This window comes from Cygnus olor, chromosome 3, assembly GCF_009769625.2.
Source record: "Cygnus olor isolate bCygOlo1 chromosome 3, bCygOlo1.pri.v2, whole genome shotgun sequence".
In the NCBI taxonomy this organism is placed as follows: domain Eukaryota; kingdom Metazoa; phylum Chordata; class Aves; order Anseriformes; family Anatidae; genus Cygnus; species Cygnus olor.
Window position 1 is genome coordinate 19,145,287 of NC_049171.1, and position 16,930 is coordinate 19,162,216.

The 16,930-nt window shown below is 36.7% G+C and overlaps 1 protein-coding gene across 1 annotated transcript in view; it reads right to left on the reverse strand.

Moving 5' to 3' along the window:
- The window catches only part of TRAPPC12 (trafficking protein particle complex subunit 12), a 54,492-nt gene that overhangs the window by 23,256 nt on the left and 14,306 nt on the right, over nucleotides 1-16,930 (reverse strand). Inside the window, exon 5 of the mRNA XM_040550629.1 lies at nucleotides 16,358-16,496. Coding sequence (XP_040406563.1) covers nucleotides 16,358-16,496 — 139 coding nt within the window. The remainder of the gene's footprint in view (nucleotides 1-16,357; nucleotides 16,497-16,930) is intronic.

Here is a 16,930-nt window from a genome sequence, read left to right on the forward strand (position 1 = left end):
GAAGGCAAGAAAAAGGTGCAACCTAATTCAGATTTTCAAGAACAAGTTGTGCATGGAAGTAAAATGTTTATTAAAGATTTTTATAAACCAATTAAAATAGAGGATTAAAAAATGGGACTTTACTCAAGTTTCCGCTACAAAATTGCCTCTAACATTAATACTTATGCATATGTTATAATCAATGCAGAAGAACAAAGATGGAATTGTAGGTCTTAAAAGCTTTATTGCTAAAAAAAGTTATATGACCAGGGCATGCAAAGGTGCTTATATGTAATCTTTTTTCAAACAAACAAAGGCTGATATGAAGGACTCCTATAATACAGGAAGAATAAGAACAGAAGATCAGAATGAGTCAAAGGAAATAATGAATAAAAACAGTATAATGAAGAACATAAAATAATTTTGTAATATATTAAATCTAAAAATATATTAAGTCCCCTGTGAAATTAAGATGTTTTATAAAATATTTTCTTTCTTTCTATTAATTTCCATAGTTCTGTGTAAAGATCTGAATATGTTATGATGAGCATAACTTCTATGACTCTAAAGACAACACTTAGTCTGAGTTCTACTCCGTTAATGTACTCCCTTCTACCAAGAGTTACCAAGTGACTCTATACTATGAGACTGACTCTTCATAAAGATGGTGTGCTTTCTGGTTTATTGAAAACATCAAATAGGAAAAGAATTTTAAGTAATACTTGAGAGAGTAAGTAAAAGAAATGTTTTCCTTTTAATATTAGTTTACTTTTATCTTTATTATTATATTTACCAAAGACTTAATCTTAGAAGTTTATGAGCATCCTTGCTTACTTCAAGGGGAGTTTCAGGAACTTCAGGGAATCCTAGTTCATGTAGTATCTTGCTTTCCAGCTACCTGCATATCCTTTATACAGACAGTAACACTGAATGTGATCATAAACTGTTACTAATAAAAAAGCAAAACAAAACAGAAGCAAGTATAATGGGGAAACAAACCTCGCAAAATACTGTGCTACAGTTCTAATATTTTAATATAATACATTTGCTTACTTCAGGCGTATTCCAATGGGATTTCGTTCTCAACTTGCCTCTTTCCTCATCTTTTCTCACAAATAGGACTCAGGAGCTTTTTATGAAGATTTTTGCACCTGTTCTTAATGGGCTTATATGTCAAAGAGGTGAATGCTATGTAAAATGAGTCATTGCCTCTAGACATTTTTTGAAAGGTTGACAAAATTTTCATCACAGACCTCATTCACTAATTATGACCTTCAGAGTAAGCCAATTACATCTACATAAATTCTCTTTTGCCAAAGCTAACTATTCCCAGTGGCTTCTGTCCCTACTGCATTCCCTTGAGGAACTACACACAAGTTTCATGCATCATCATATGTGGAATAGATATTAAGAAAACAAAACTGCCTTTGAATTTCTTTTTAGTGAAATTTAAAAGGTTATTGAGCAAGTAATAAAAGATGTCAAATATTTAATGTATCTATCTTGACTAGTACCTAGCATGACACAAGCGAAGATATGAAGTCGGCAGGGGGTGAAAAACAAATGAAAGTATGGCAAAAGTAAGAGCAAATTCTGAGCAAGAACTCCATGGAAAATTGCTTTGCAGACATGTGCTTTGAAATTCAAGAACCTGCACTGCAAATCTATGGAAGCAAACTTGACCTCAGGCTGGTTACCTTCTCTGCCACACCTCTGGTTGACTAATTCTGCCATCAAAGAATAATAATCCTGCCAATAAGCTATGCCCCAAACCAGCTATTTTGGTAGTGTTCTTCTGTAATACCGCTAACACATAAACCATGCACCTACTGAGTACTTAACAGGATTTCCAAAATAAAAGGTTAAAACAAAATGTTCTGTTCAAGCAGTAAAGCTTTGGAAAACCTGACATATAAAATGGAAAGAATCTGAAGTTTTACATTTTTGGTTAAGGAATTACTGTGTCTAGCACTCTCAACTCTGAACAAGGCTGTATCATTCCATTCTCTTGTAAAATGTGGCAAAAGGTAAACTCAATAAACACACAGAGAATATCTGAATTGGTAACAGAACAGCTCAACACACAGATAGATGGATACTTAATTGAGTGCTGATGAAATGTCTCACGTTATCTATTTTTAGAAAAAAAATGTATTTTTTGCAAAATACATTTTGGGATTGAATATTTTGGTAAGAATTGATCTTATTGCTGGATGAAGCCACACAATTATGATCGATGCAATGGGAAAGAACAGCTCGTTACCAAACTACATAATCCAAATTGGTGTCAGAGGATGTGAGAATAATAAATGGAACTCCAGGCCAACTTAGGCTTGACAAGAATCTGCTTTATTCCCTATTACAACTAAGACCTCAGTTGTGATAAGCAGTCAGAACTATATCACCTCCAAATGTACTTTATTAATGTGTTATTTCTTAACCACCTACTATTTCCTTCAGAGAATGTGACTAAAAAGCATACCAGTGCAATCCTTACTAAGTATGTCAGGAGTAATGACAGGTCTCACCAAACAAAATCAGAAAGAAGCTGACCCACAGTGTAAAGGGTAGTCAGTGTAATGACTTTTCAAACTAGAATTTATATTACTATTTCATGCAGGAGGATTTAAAGCTCTACCATACGTTTCTTCTCTTTCTTTTTGAAACTCATAACTTAACTATTATCCTGCAAGTAATTTTACTGTGAGTATCCACCAAATTGGACCAGTGAACTTCTGTTGCTTAATGCCTGATTAAACAGGTTGCTGAAATTATATTTAAGATCTCAGAAAGACCGTTTCTGCCCTCTTCCTCAGTTTCCTTGCAATCCTTCCAAATAGTGGAATATTTTTGGAAGATGGCACAAACTGTATAGGTGCTCTCACAAAAGTGTGGTAATGGGGCAAAAAGAAAAATGTGAAAAGACACTACCTTCTACCACTGGTAAGGCTGTCCTACCACTCCATGTAAACAGTACTTTGTAATTTCAAGTGAAATCACTGATAAAAAGCCTGCAGCACTTATCCAAGCCACTCATCCACACGTATTCCTTAAATACTTATTCTATTTATAAAAAAGAAACTCTGAGATCTTTGGGTAAGTAAACTTCCCCAGATGCGTTCCCATCTGCAAGTAGTTTAGTTAAATGATATGAGGTATGGATTATATATCTAGTTCAGTTCCTACATTAATAAAGTGAATTTCTGGTTAAAAAGAATTATCATAAATTTACTTTATATTTGGTAAAGCTTTCAACAAGTGATGCTTTCTTTAAAGCATCAATACAGTTTACACACACTTTTTGGGAAAAAGATATACAACATTAATATAAAATACATGTGAAGAAATCTGTTCATCAAAATAATTCTGTTACTCCTAGTTAACAGTTGTGTAAAAAATTTAAAAAAAGTGTAGTAATGTATTCTATTACTGTATTTTCTGTATCTATTGTTGCACTCTGTTACTGCATTGAGAGAAACAACAGAAAGGTACCAAAAGCCTTTTCAGAAGGTGATGATTATGAACCTTTGCTATCAAAAGGCTAAGCAAGGTGACCTGTGTGCATACCATGGCGGAAGAGAAAATTGAGAGCACAACAGGTTTAAAAATAACCTCAGTAGAGTTTCACAGGGTGAATGAGAAATGAAAAAGGTGAAGGCAAACCATAATATGACTCTTGTATCTTCACCAGTGCTTCTTCAGTTCACTGACAAAATGTAAAGAGCAATCAAATAAGAGAATCACAGAAAGTGCTGACTGTAACACTTTTTGTGAGCTAACACAGCTCATTAAGAATTTTGGTCTAAACAATAGACTTCTATTTGTTGTTCCATGATGCTATCATATTGAGTGGTACCAAAGGCACATCTTCCAGACTTTTTTTGCACACAACTCCATAAAAACACAGCTTCCACTCTTGTCTTGCAAGGCACAGAAATCAATCCTTCTGATTAAAAAAAAAAAAAAAAAGTATTTCCTCACTTTTTTATATGAGGAGTGTGACAAAGGAAACAGAGGTGAAACTTAAAAAGTTAACTGTCAAAAATTCTGCTTAAAAAAGCACAATTACAGATATTATAAAGACAGAATGTAAGAAGCTGAATTATAAAAGAAAAATAAAGATAATTTAAGTGAAACACATGTACAACGTTTCTAAAGGTGATCAATAACAATTCTATGCTTAGTTAACCATATTGCCTTTACATAAATCAAACATGTCAGGAAACAGAATACAACATGAAAAATAACCACTGCATGTAAATACATTTTAAGACGAGATTAAACAGAAAATAATTTCATTTAGGAATCATAATAGGAACAGGTACTATTTAGTTTCCTAACAGATTATTCTTCCTGCATCCTTTTCACATAACACTTATGAAATTTTAAGTATTACACTGAGACACAAGAAGATACGTACGCATCCAAGACACAAAACACAAGATAAGAATGCACAAACAGTATATTCCTAAGGACATTCTTAAGGTTCATTCTTCCCTGTAGGCCTCCTTTTTCTGGACAAACTCAAACAGAAAAAGAAGGCCTACAGAGAGCGGAAGCAAGGACAGATAGCCAGGGAGGGGTACAGAGACATTGTCTGAGCAGCCAGGGATCAGGTTAGGAAAGTCAAAGTCCTTTTAGAATTAAATTTGGCCAAGGGGCATCAAGGGCAACAAGAAAGGCTTCTATAGGTCCATTGGTGATAAAAGGAAGACTAGGGAAATAGTGGGCCCTCTCTGGAAGGAAACAGGAGACTTGGTCACTTGGGTTATGGAGAAGGCTGAGGTACTCAGTGACTTTTTTGGCTCAGTCTTCACCAACAAGATTTCCAGCCACAAGGCCCGGGCCCCAGAAGGCAAAGGCAGGGGACTGGAAGAATGATGAACTGCCCAGTGTAGAAGATCAGGTTTGAGACCACCTAAGGAACCTAAAGGTGCACAGGTCCATGCAACCTGATGAGATTCATCCATGGGAGGGAACTGGTGGATATAGTTGCTAAGCCAGTATTGATCATATTTGATAAGTCATGGCAGTCTGGTGAAGTTTCCTTTGACCAGAAGTGGGGAAACACAACCCCCATTTTTAAAAAGGGAAATAAAGAAGACCCAGGGAACTACACACCAGTCAGTCTCACCTCTGTGCCTGGCAAGATTGTGGAAAAGATCCTCCTGGAAAATATACTAAGGCACATGGAAAATAATGAGTTGATTGGTGACAGCCAACATGGCTTCACTAAGGGCAGATCATACCTGACAGATCTGGTGGCCTTCTGTGACAGGGTTACAACATTGGTGGATAGGGGAAGAGCAACTGACATCATCTACCTGGACTTGTGCAAAGCATTTCACACTGTCCCCCATGAAATCCTTGTCTCTAAACTGGAGGACCATGAATGATGGACCACTTAATGGGAAAGAAATTGGTTGGATGGTCGCACTCAAGTAGTTGTGGTCAATGGCTCAATGTCCAAGTGGAGATCAGTAACAAGTGGTGTTCCTCAGGGGTCAGTATTGGGAGCAGCATTGTTGGTGGTATCTTTTTGGTGACATGGACAGGGGGATTGAGTGCCCCCTCAACAAGTCTGCGATGACACCAAGCTGTGTGGTGCAGCTGACGTGCTGGAGGGAAGGGATGCCATCCGGAAGGACCCGGACAGGCTTGAGAGGTGGGCCTGTGCAAACCTCATGAGGTTCAACAAGGCCAACTGCAAGGTCCTGCATCTGGGCCAGGGCAAACCCAAGCACAGGTACAGGCTGGGCAGAGAATGGATTGAGCAGCCCTGGGGAGAGGGAGCGTTGGTTGATGAGAAGCTCGATACAATTCAGCAATGTCTGCTTGTAGCCCAGAAAGCCAAGTGCATCTTATGGAATATAAAAAGCCTTTAAAATCTGTGGAATTGTGCAAGAGATGCAACTCATTCTTCAAATAACAATGCATATTCTGGAGCCCTACCCTACTTAGACTTCTGAGGAGGATTATGGTTATCTCTGTCGGCTTCTAGCGATTAATACTTTTGATATGAAAAAGAAAGCTTTCCTTGAAGCTCATGGAAATAAAGGTAAGAATGAGAGCTTCTGGTTTTCCACTAATACTGCACTATTTCCCTAAGTCTAGTCTTTCCTCATCATCTCTAAAGAGTAAATAAACACCCCAGCCCTGATGTCAGAACATGACAGCATATAAATGACGCCCAATCCTCTCTGCAGCAGCTCCTACGAAGCTGTGGTGCATGCTGCAGTCTACTTCTAAGCATGCTCTCTCAGCTAAAAACACGTTTTGAAGAAGTTTGCCATGGCACTCGTACTCCGCAGAAAAAGGGAAACTTTGTCACCGATAAAGTGGAAGGGAACTCTGTACATTAAAGAAAACAAAATTGGGCACAAGAAAAGAACAGAAGACAAAACAGAAGCTGAAGAAAAGGAAACTCTGGATAGTATACAGTGACAAACAAAAAGCTATCCCTGTAACACACTTGATTTTTTTTTAATAAAATTTACTTTCGAAATCAATTCACTAGTCTATAGTTACAAAAACAAACCACAGAACAACTTAGTTTAGGAGAGACCCCAAACTTCCATGTGGTATACGAAAGGCTCCCCAACTTGCATTTCAGATCTGCTGATTAATTACAGTAAAATAAGAAATACCCTGCATTATCAACAACAGTAGCTAAATTACAGGAAAAAAAGCTTTTCTCACGAACAACAGGAAGGCATGGGAATGCTACCAGTTCTGACAGTAAACTGCCCTAAATAACATGATTTAATTGGAACTTTGGCAAAAATCCCAAACTGGGGGAAACTTACAGCTGGTATTAGTCCAGAAGCAGACACGGACATTTAATGGGGTGCCATCTTGCTGAAGTGGTTTGGACCAACCCTAACCCTCAGGCTCATTTTCCCCACAGAAAAGGAACTCACCATCAGGCACGATCCTAGAAACTCTCCAAAGTGTAATATAAATGAGATATCTATATAGAGAAAGGTCTCATTTCCAACATGTATACTATTAAGGTGTTGGTAATTACAGAAAAGTTCATTTGTTTCTCACATTTACGATTTGCTCATGCACAACCCATAGGTCTGACTTGTTTCTGACATGCACAAGAGCTCTGCACAGTGTTGTATGGCACTGTAGATACATGCCCACTGAACAACTCAGGAGCACAATTCTTGCCAAGATGAGGGCTTTTAGCACACTGAAATTCAAGGGAATTTCACACAGACTGTACCAGTCTATGTTCTTTGCCAGCAAGAACTTGATTTTCTTTCAGTTTGCAATTTATATCATGTATCAAACTAGAAAATTTGAATACATACACTTAGGAAGTCCACAAATTAGCAGTGGAGAAGCATGTACACATTTATGTGTAACATAACCCTCTTCAAGACCTAATCCAACAATTCTAGCACTTTAAGCAGAGGGATTAATTTGATTTGAGCACACACTAGATTACCAGTATTTTACTCTATCTAGTCTTTTTCTTACTATATTACAAACACTAAATATTTCACCTAGCTATACTGTGATGAGCCTAATAACTTATTTGCTTAAAGCCTAAGTTCAGAAAAAAATAAGTTGAAAGCATGAAGACAGGGAGAGAATACACTTCTTCAAGAGCTTGCTCCAATCTGTGCCACCTTCACTGGGAAAACAAACTTGTGTTTCACTGGAACTTCGGTATCATGCTATCACATCCTGCTGAAGGTTTTTTCTTGTGCTTTGTCCTATTTATTCACTCTCATTTCAAAATCCCATTCAGAGTCACTGTTTTCCATGAAGAAGTCCTATGTTCTTGATAAAAGGTAGTGTGGTTGTTCTTTTAATAAAAGTGTCAAAGCACACTGTTGAAATGGTGTAAATTAGTGAAGGGAAAAAACAGCAAAAATTTCAAAAAAGGACTGTAAAAGAGTGAGTAGTTGAAAAAGAAGGTTTAGAATAGAAAGTGTTTCTTGATCTTATTCATCACTACAATTGAAATCTCATTATGATTAATTGTCAAAGTATCATTGAAGCAAACTTTTGTTGATATTTGGCTAAAAAAAAAGGGAGAGAAAAGAAAGGAAAAAAGAAAGACATACCATAGTTGTACATCTCCCTCAAGACTGTTGCAAGATAGTGCCATGAACTTTAAAAACACATGCTAAGAGACAAATAATGTCATTATTCTGTAGTACCTTCTACAAAATAATGAAGGGTTAAGGACAGTTTTAAACTGCCAAGAAGATAAAAGTACTTTCTCTTCCATCTCCTTTTCTGATGAGTAAGAAAGAGAACTTGCTCACTTTACTTAGTGACAAGAAGAAACTCAAGGACAAGAATGCAAACTCCTTTCTAAAATTCTAATTGTTCAAGCAGAACATAAATCTTTCCTGCAACCAAGACAGAAAAAGAAGTAAATGTTAATACGATGAAACAATACTATACATATCACAGAGAGTGTTTCTGATGGGAATGGGTGCATTCCAGATGGAAGGAGTAGATCATAAACTGTGTCTGAGATTTTAGAAAACATAGTAATTTTCATTTTATACCATCTAGTTAACGAGAGAACAATTGGGAAGAGGTAATGACATTTGTTGATGTTTCTAGTTGATCAATAACAATAGTGTTATGAAGGTCTAAAGGGCAGGTTGTAGAATTCAGTACAAAATTTAATTAAAAAGCAGATTAACAGTAGGGAAAAAACTATACTTGCTTCAATGAACACTGTCGCATTGGGGAAAAAACAAGAAAGATTGAGTACATTAACACTAAGCTGTAACAGAAATAACTATGCTTACTAGATTAAGTACTTTGGGGGAAAAAAAGAATGACATTATACCGTCGTAAATTCTTCACCTACTTGGTTATTGTTAGGCCACATACTTAATGCACAGAGTGCCTTACTCTAACACAAATTTCTTTGCAAGAGGTTCCTAGGTAAGTGGACATATATTTCATGTGAGAGTCCTCTGGGGATAAAAGGATTTTAAATAAACACTGGATTTTGGCATGGGCTGACTTTTGAAAAACTATTTGGAATCAAAACCATGCCTTCTATTCTATTTTCCTCAGTACTAAATTAAACAAGGCAACATAGCTTTATGTATACCACCAAGGAAATATTTAAAGCAAGCAGCATAGCCTGCAAATTAAAATGTTTACTTGTGACCACTGGACAATGTCTTTTTTTTCCACTCCATGCTGCAGATCTCTACAAGAAGTGATGCCCTCTTATACAGCAAAATCGTGTCCACTAATCTTAGATGATTTCAACAAAGGCAATACCCTACAATTACTGTCATATATAGAAATTTTATTTTTAAGTTTAATAAATATTCTTCCAGCTTGATGTTCTACTTTTAACCTCCGTTGACCATTTCATGGTAATTTTATCCATTGAAAATTAATAATGGAAAAATAGTATCATTTTAAAGACAACTCTTTTTTTAGCTATCACTTCTAAAAACAGTGCATCTATTTTTTTTCCTCGTCGAATATGATTTTTGATTGTCCCTTTGGTATGAATTAGTCTCATTCATATATATATTACCAGCATACAAAAGGCAAAACTGAAAGTAAAAAAAGGTCTCTTAAAAACAAAATTGATACTCCAACAGCATGGAAACACAGATGAATTAAATACTAAGATCAGGTAGAATTTGCTAAGACCACAGATTTCTATTTCAATTTTTTTTTAATTTTTCTTTTTTATGAACAGCTGCACGTTCTCCTAATTATCATAACATAAACACCAACTCATGCCAAGCAAATTCAAACTAAAGACCTCAACTGCAGCCCTTTTAGAGCAGTAAAATGGCTAGCATTTTTATCTTCATATTTCCTTGCTGCAAAATAAGTAATCAGAGGTTATTTTTCATCTGCCTTCTAAAGCTTATTCAACAGATTTTAAACGTCAAAAATGCAGCAGTAGGGCAAACGATCATTTACTGGAAGTATAAAGCAGGATCTTAATATTAAAAAACAAAAGAAAAAAACTGCAAAGCCTCCCTTCATTGGGCAAAAAAAAGAAATACAGAAAATCTAAAAAGGTATTCTGCTTTATATAGCCATAGACTCACAGAGGTGTGTATATGTGCATGTATACACACACGTTTACATACTTCTACAACAGCACAGTCATACAATTTATGAGGGATTTTTATGAGCGATGATACAGTGACATTTAATCTAAGTTCAACTGACCATCAAAGAAGACTAAAGTTAAAAATCCAGATTCAACAGAATATTTGGTTCCCAAGCTTTTGTTTATTACTTTCATTCCAGAAAGACTGAAGAGATAGGGACATAAATGCTCATAACCACTGAAAGAAAATGTTTTGAAAATTTTATCTGAAATTGCACGCTTCCATATGCTTCACAATTTAAATGCACATGAGCTAAGAATACAGAGATATAAAAAAAATAAAATCTGGTTTTGAAAGATTTCAAAAATACCTTTTCAATAATCTGGAGTTGGTATTTGCAGTGAAGCAAGGGAAACTGAAGAGAAAGAATGCAAAAAAAAACAACAAAAACCCAAAAAGCCACCAACTGTCTGCCCCCCAAACCAAACCACCCAGCCAACCCCCCCAAAAACAACAACAACAAAAAACAACAGTTGCCCTACCACAAAGTCACAAAGGGATCACCATAAATCTTACCTACTGATAACTGCAGTAAGACAGAATTTTAAGGAATACTATATAAAGTTGCTAGTGTCTATAATGAGACTATGTAGCCTTGGGAAAGAAAGCACAATTAAATATTTTGGCAGTACTCCATGCTCTTAAAATTGTACATGTATTTCTTAACTCAAATATCTGTATTATCTTAGAAAAAATTGTATTTGCAAGTGTGACTACTCTGAATACCCACCTGGAACCATAACACTTTTATTCAATCTGTATTAGCTGATTTCATAGTTGCAAGGTAACTGTGGAACAACACAACAGACTGAATTTAAAGAGACAGGAAAGGGATGTACATGGAAATATATCATCATTATATACTGTAACTATTGAAACCATTAAGTTGAAAACAATATGACCTCATGTCTCAGTTCATATTTAGGTTGAACATACCAGCTTGGACAGTTAAGCTGATCATCTATGAGGACAATGAGGTTGGATGGATCTAACCTGCTGGTTGTACATATCTTGCATAAATACAATGGGATTAAGGTGTGGGAACAGCTATCATACTTTCCTTATAGAGTTTTGACTGGGCAGGGGAAGAGAGAGAGATGCTGTTCCCAGGGATGTGAGAGAGAACAAGCAATTCTGTTCTGGCTAGCATTAAACTATGCAGTCCTGGATTATTGATAAAGGAATTTATTATACATGCATTGTTAACAAGCTAATTTAAATAATAAAATAGATATAAATCATTCATATATTTTGGTTGAAATATATTAGTAGAAATCCACAATCCACTGCTGTCTGGTAATTCTACATATAATTTTGTGGTGTAACAAGCATAAAAGGAAGAGTTTTGTTTCAACATTTTAATTTTGATTCATGGTGTATAAATGGAGTCAGCACTTAAAAGTCAATTTAAGAAATGAGACTATAGATAGAAACAATTACATTAATTGTAACACATACAGTACTTTGCATCATTTCTTTATATTCAAAATATTCGTAATAAGGGACGTAATACATTAGACTTTTTTTCTGTGTTTTCGGTGCTTTAGGTGAGGAAAGTTTATATAGCTGCGCTTCTTATAGCAGTGAGGATAGTCCCTCATTCATTCATCACAGAGGAGCATACCTCAAAGAATTTAAATTCCAAGTAAATGTAGGAGGCGTGGAAGATATTCTCCTATCAATTTAACTTAACATGGTGAATAGGTCAACTTAATTTCCCTCTGAAGCTTTCCCAGGGCTCTTTTCTTTCCCTTTTGGCAATACCACTAGCCTCTCTTTTATCCTGATGTTTTATATAGGATTTGCAGCCATGGATCTGTGCATTACTGTTTTCTTCATCATGGTTCTAAGATCTAATATTTGAAAAATCTTCCTGATTTCTACACTCTCTTCCTTTTGTCATCTCCATTACCTGTAGGCGTGCACTATTTGAGAGGGCAGGGGTGGAGTTTGCTGTGATCCTTGTATTAACCAGTGAAATTAGTTAAGTCACTCCTTGATCCTTCCTGCTTGATGTAGAACAGAGATTAAATTGGTCTCATTTCCTAGTCAAATCTTAAAATAGCTCAGATATGTATTTAATTCTTCCAAATTCCATTTTTCTATTTCCCTATTTATTTAATCTTTTCTGCTTTCCCTTAGCTACAAAGCTCTTTCTTCCACCAGTGCATCTGTCCTCGTTAATTCCTTTGATAATCTGGGGAATATTTTTACATAAATATTTTTATACATAAAAAATTACTGCTGTTTTTGTCATTTGTACCTATGGCATCATTTGAAGGAGTGTCCATTTTACAGCAGCTAAAAGGCAGCTGTTGTTCATCAACAAGGTCTGTCAGCATCGAAGGATCAGCTCTGCTGTAATAGTAAGGATTCTAGCTTGTCTTGCAGATAGGGCTCTTGCATTTCGGAAAGCCTTTGTACATAGGAATTCCAAGCAGAAAACAAGAACTGTAGTTTGGCCCATATGGTCACCCACCTCTCTGCTTGACTGCAAAAATAACTGATAGTATTTTGTAGCAGATTAAAATAATGAAGGTACCTGTTTGGAGGCAGCACAGAAAAAACTTTCTCAGTAGTAAGCTACTGGGGGGGAAAAGTCCCTGTTGCTATGTGTTTTTGTGCAGCATGGTAAATTCAGTAGTTTGTAGTACATGTGCACATGCATCATCACTTCTAGAAATCATGGGCAGTGAGAAGCAGAAAAATCTGATTTCATATACTTACTACCATTATTATTTTGTAATAGATAAATACTTAGGTCAGGAACCTCCGTCCCAAATTGCTTCCTGCACATCTCTGTTATAGGGCTGGATTTTTGTCATCACTCTTGCAACTCATGGATTACAGAATTCTTTTTAGGGTTTTGTCTTTCAATAATGCAGTCTATTCCACTTTTACTCATAACTTCTGCTTCTGTGTTCCTTATGATAGTTCATAAACTCTCTCATATCAGCTAACCTAACATGTCCTTTCCATTGGTAATGCCTGGATGTTTCTGAAAGAGCCAAGGATTACAATGAAACATTAAAATGCTATTTCATTCCTTTATGAGATAATTTGCACTTGTTTCTGGTTAATAGACCAGTAAGTTACAGAAAAGTTAATGCTACCAAAATGAGTGTTCTAAAAGCTACAATAATTGAGAATAATTTATTTTGAGTTAAGAAGAAAAAAACTGTGTACAAGTAAAGACAGGGCTTTTATTTCCCTGACCGGAGCTCTAGATGCATAGTTGCGTTTATTTGTTTTTGGTTTTCCCCTCCTTTCCCCTTTTCTTTCTCTTTGTGATGATACAGCATCATCTTTACTCCTTTAACATGAAATCAGTCTTCTGCATTCAGGTAGCAAATGCCTAAATTAGTAACGCATTGTTAAATATTTAGTTGCATGGGCTCTAGAAACTGCTTTCATAATGTACACTTTCTTATGAACTGTTAGCTATCCTAGCACAAGGTTTTAAGGTGTGACACGATTGTGAACATAGGCATATACTAGTGTGTGCTGCAATAAAACTGACACTTTCAGATGGGTAGTAAAAGTTTTATTTATATATATTTATAATATATATAGTGTATAATAGTGTGACTCTAGACATCACCCAACTATTGGTTTAGCATATTTCACTAGGTCTGTATTACTTTTCTGACCTTACTATTGTCCACTGTGGTTTGAGGTTTTAGTAGAAATAAACAAAACAAACAAAAAAAAGATACAGAAAAAAAGAAATTTCACACAACTACTTATATGTCCTTACTTATTCAAGCAGTGTCATTAATTTATTATTTTTAATGCTGAAAAAGATAAAAAAAATAGCTCTTCTGCTGGCTTAGGATGAAAAAAGACAGTATTTGTAAAGCATGAAAATGTTGATAAGTCAGGAAGAAAACTAAAGCATGGAGGAAAGGGTCAAGAATTCACTCCAAGGCAATGTGGAATAGAAGGAACAGCGTGTCAGAGATCCCAGGAACCTCCTAGTCTGCTTGTGGATGAAAGCACAAAACTGCTGTTGCCATTCACAGAATCACAGAATGGCCGAGGTTGGAGGGGACCTCTGAAGATCATCTAGTCCAACCCCACTGCCAAGCAGGATCACCTAGAGCACATTGTGCAGGATGGCATCCAGGTGGGTTTGGAGTATCTCCAGAGAAGGAGACTCCACAACCTCTCTGGGCAACCTGTTCCAGTGCTCTGTCACTCCCACAGTAAAGAGGTGCCCCCTCATATTCAGTCGGAACTTCCAGGCCTTTCGTCCTGTTGCAGGGCACAACTGAAAAGAGACCGGCCCCATCCTCTCGACTCCCTCCCCTCAGATACGTATATACATTGATGAGGTCTCCCCTCAGTCTTCTCTTTTCCAGGCTAAACAGGCCCAGTTCTCTCAGCTTGTCCTCATACGACAGGTACTCCAGTCCTCTCATCTTAGTAGCCCTCCTCTGGACTCGCTCCAGTACTTCCATGTTCCTCTTGTACTGGGGAGCCCAGAACTGGACACAATACTCCACGTATGGCCTCACCAGGGCTGAGTAGAGAAGGTTTCTACCTCCCTCGACCTGCTGGAAATACTTTTCTGAATGCACCCCAGGATAACATGGCCTTCTTGGCCACAAGGGCACACTGCTGGCTCATGGTCAGCCTGCTGTCCACCAAGACTCCCAGGTCCCTCTCTGCAGAGCTGCTCTCCAGCAGGTTACCCCTCAGCCTGTACTGGTGCTTGGGGTTATTCCTTTCTAAGTGCAGGACTCTGCACTTGCCCTTGCTGAACTTCATGAGGTTCCTCTTGGCCCAACCTTCCAGGCTGTCCAGGTCCCTCTGAATGGCAGCACAGCCCTCTGGGGCTCCTCAAAGTCCTCCTCAGCAACCTCAAAATCCCTCCATCGTTCTAGGTTAACTCATTGAGACTACCAGCACTTCACATAAAACAGACCCTATTTTTTTGGATGGTGGCCCTATCTATTAAAATTACAGAATCACAGAATCATCTAGGTTGGAAGAGACCTCCAAGATCACCGAGTCCAACCTCTGACCTAACACTAACAAGCCCTCCATATCACCAAGCCAACCATATCACTAAGCTCTAAATCTAAACATCTTCTAAAGACCTCCAGGGATGGTGACTCAACCACTTCCCTGGGCAGCCTATTCCAATTAGGAAGAACTTTACCAAAAGGTAAAGAAGTTCTTCCTAATATCCAACCTAAACCTCCCCTGGTGCAACTTTAGCCCACATTACTTACAACCATTTTATTGTAAATGGTTGTTCAAACATGAAAGCCAAAGAATGATATGATCACTTGCATCAGAGAGAATTTAACAGATTTAGAAAAAATAAAATTTTGAAGTAGCATGGAATGGGAGTGAAATTACTCTTAGAAACACTAATTTTTCAAACCCAGACTCTTAGAGTACCAGAATATCCTGCGGAAAGGAACTACTAGGTTAACCTAGGGGCAGAAGTGAGAAGTAGTGCATTTGCAACTCAAGATAAAACTCTTACACAATTGAGGCAGGTGGTTTCTTTTTTTCTTCTTCATCAACAGGACACATGATAAACTATTACTGTGTGCATGGAGATATGATATTAGCCTGTCTGCTGTCCATTAGTAACTCAGGAATCTATGGGCCAACAATACATAGAGAAAGCTCTAGAAATACTAGTCACCTACAGCTTTGGGGAGAAAAGGAAAGAACAAAAAATATCAAACAGGTCTTGAACAGAAGGGAAAGATTTTGCTTTTCCCTTTCCATTGTGGAAAGCCATAGAACAATTTAAAGCTTTATTAAATATCAGAAAACTCACAAAAAGAAAGCTTATTAATTCTGTATGTATAAACTCTCTCATGATCTTTAACAGCTGTTTCTGGCTAGAATGAACTATTATAGCTTATTAATCTAAATACTCTAGAACTACAATATTTTATTATATTTACTTGTTAAAAACATTCCTCTCTCAAATCAATGCTGTACCAGCAGCATGAAATACACTGCCCATCTAGACTGTGATGGAGTAGCTTTACTCCTTATTTTTACTTCACTACCTCGGTAACACAAACAATACTTTAACTTAGTAGTTAATCACATTCTATTTTTGGGAAAAAAAAAGAAATAATCAAAAGATTGCCAATGTGTTAGATTTTAAAAACAAAACAAAATCCATTATTTCTGTAAAGACTAGTAAAAACAGTCATAAAAAAAACCCACCACGAATTCATGGTTAAAATAAACGTTTTATAAATCAAGTATCCTACCTTTTCGTCCAGGGTATACATGAGGGTAATATTCATAATAAAGATCAGGCTGGTCCAAATTTCCAAATGGTTCAAATTCCATTTCTGCATTTTGGAAGAGATTCAGTTTTACGAGTAGTGCTAGCCTCACAAACCACAGCTAAAAATGATTATATATAAAAAAAAGAAAAAAAAAAAGATGAAGTCTGTTATTCTCTTTAATCACAAGACACATCTAAATACAACTTTGTCTAAGTTTTTTCTGATAAAGTTGAGTGAAGAGTTTCTATGCTACTTGCTGGTAAGAATCAGCATTTATATTTACTTGCGTTTTCACAGAACACTTTTCCTAAGATCATTACAACAAAACCCAGAGGAGTGATGTTTTGTTTCTTTGTAAAGATAAGGAAAAGTTGAAGACAAATTTTGGATTAGTCCATGATAGCAATTGTTGAGGGATCTCCCTGTCCTCATCTCAACCCACAAGCTTTTTCCGTATTTTCTCCCTGTGTTCCTTTAAGGGAGGGGAGTGAGAGAGCAGTGCGGGAGAGCTTAGCTGCCCATCTGTGTGAAACCATCACAATAGTGTCCATG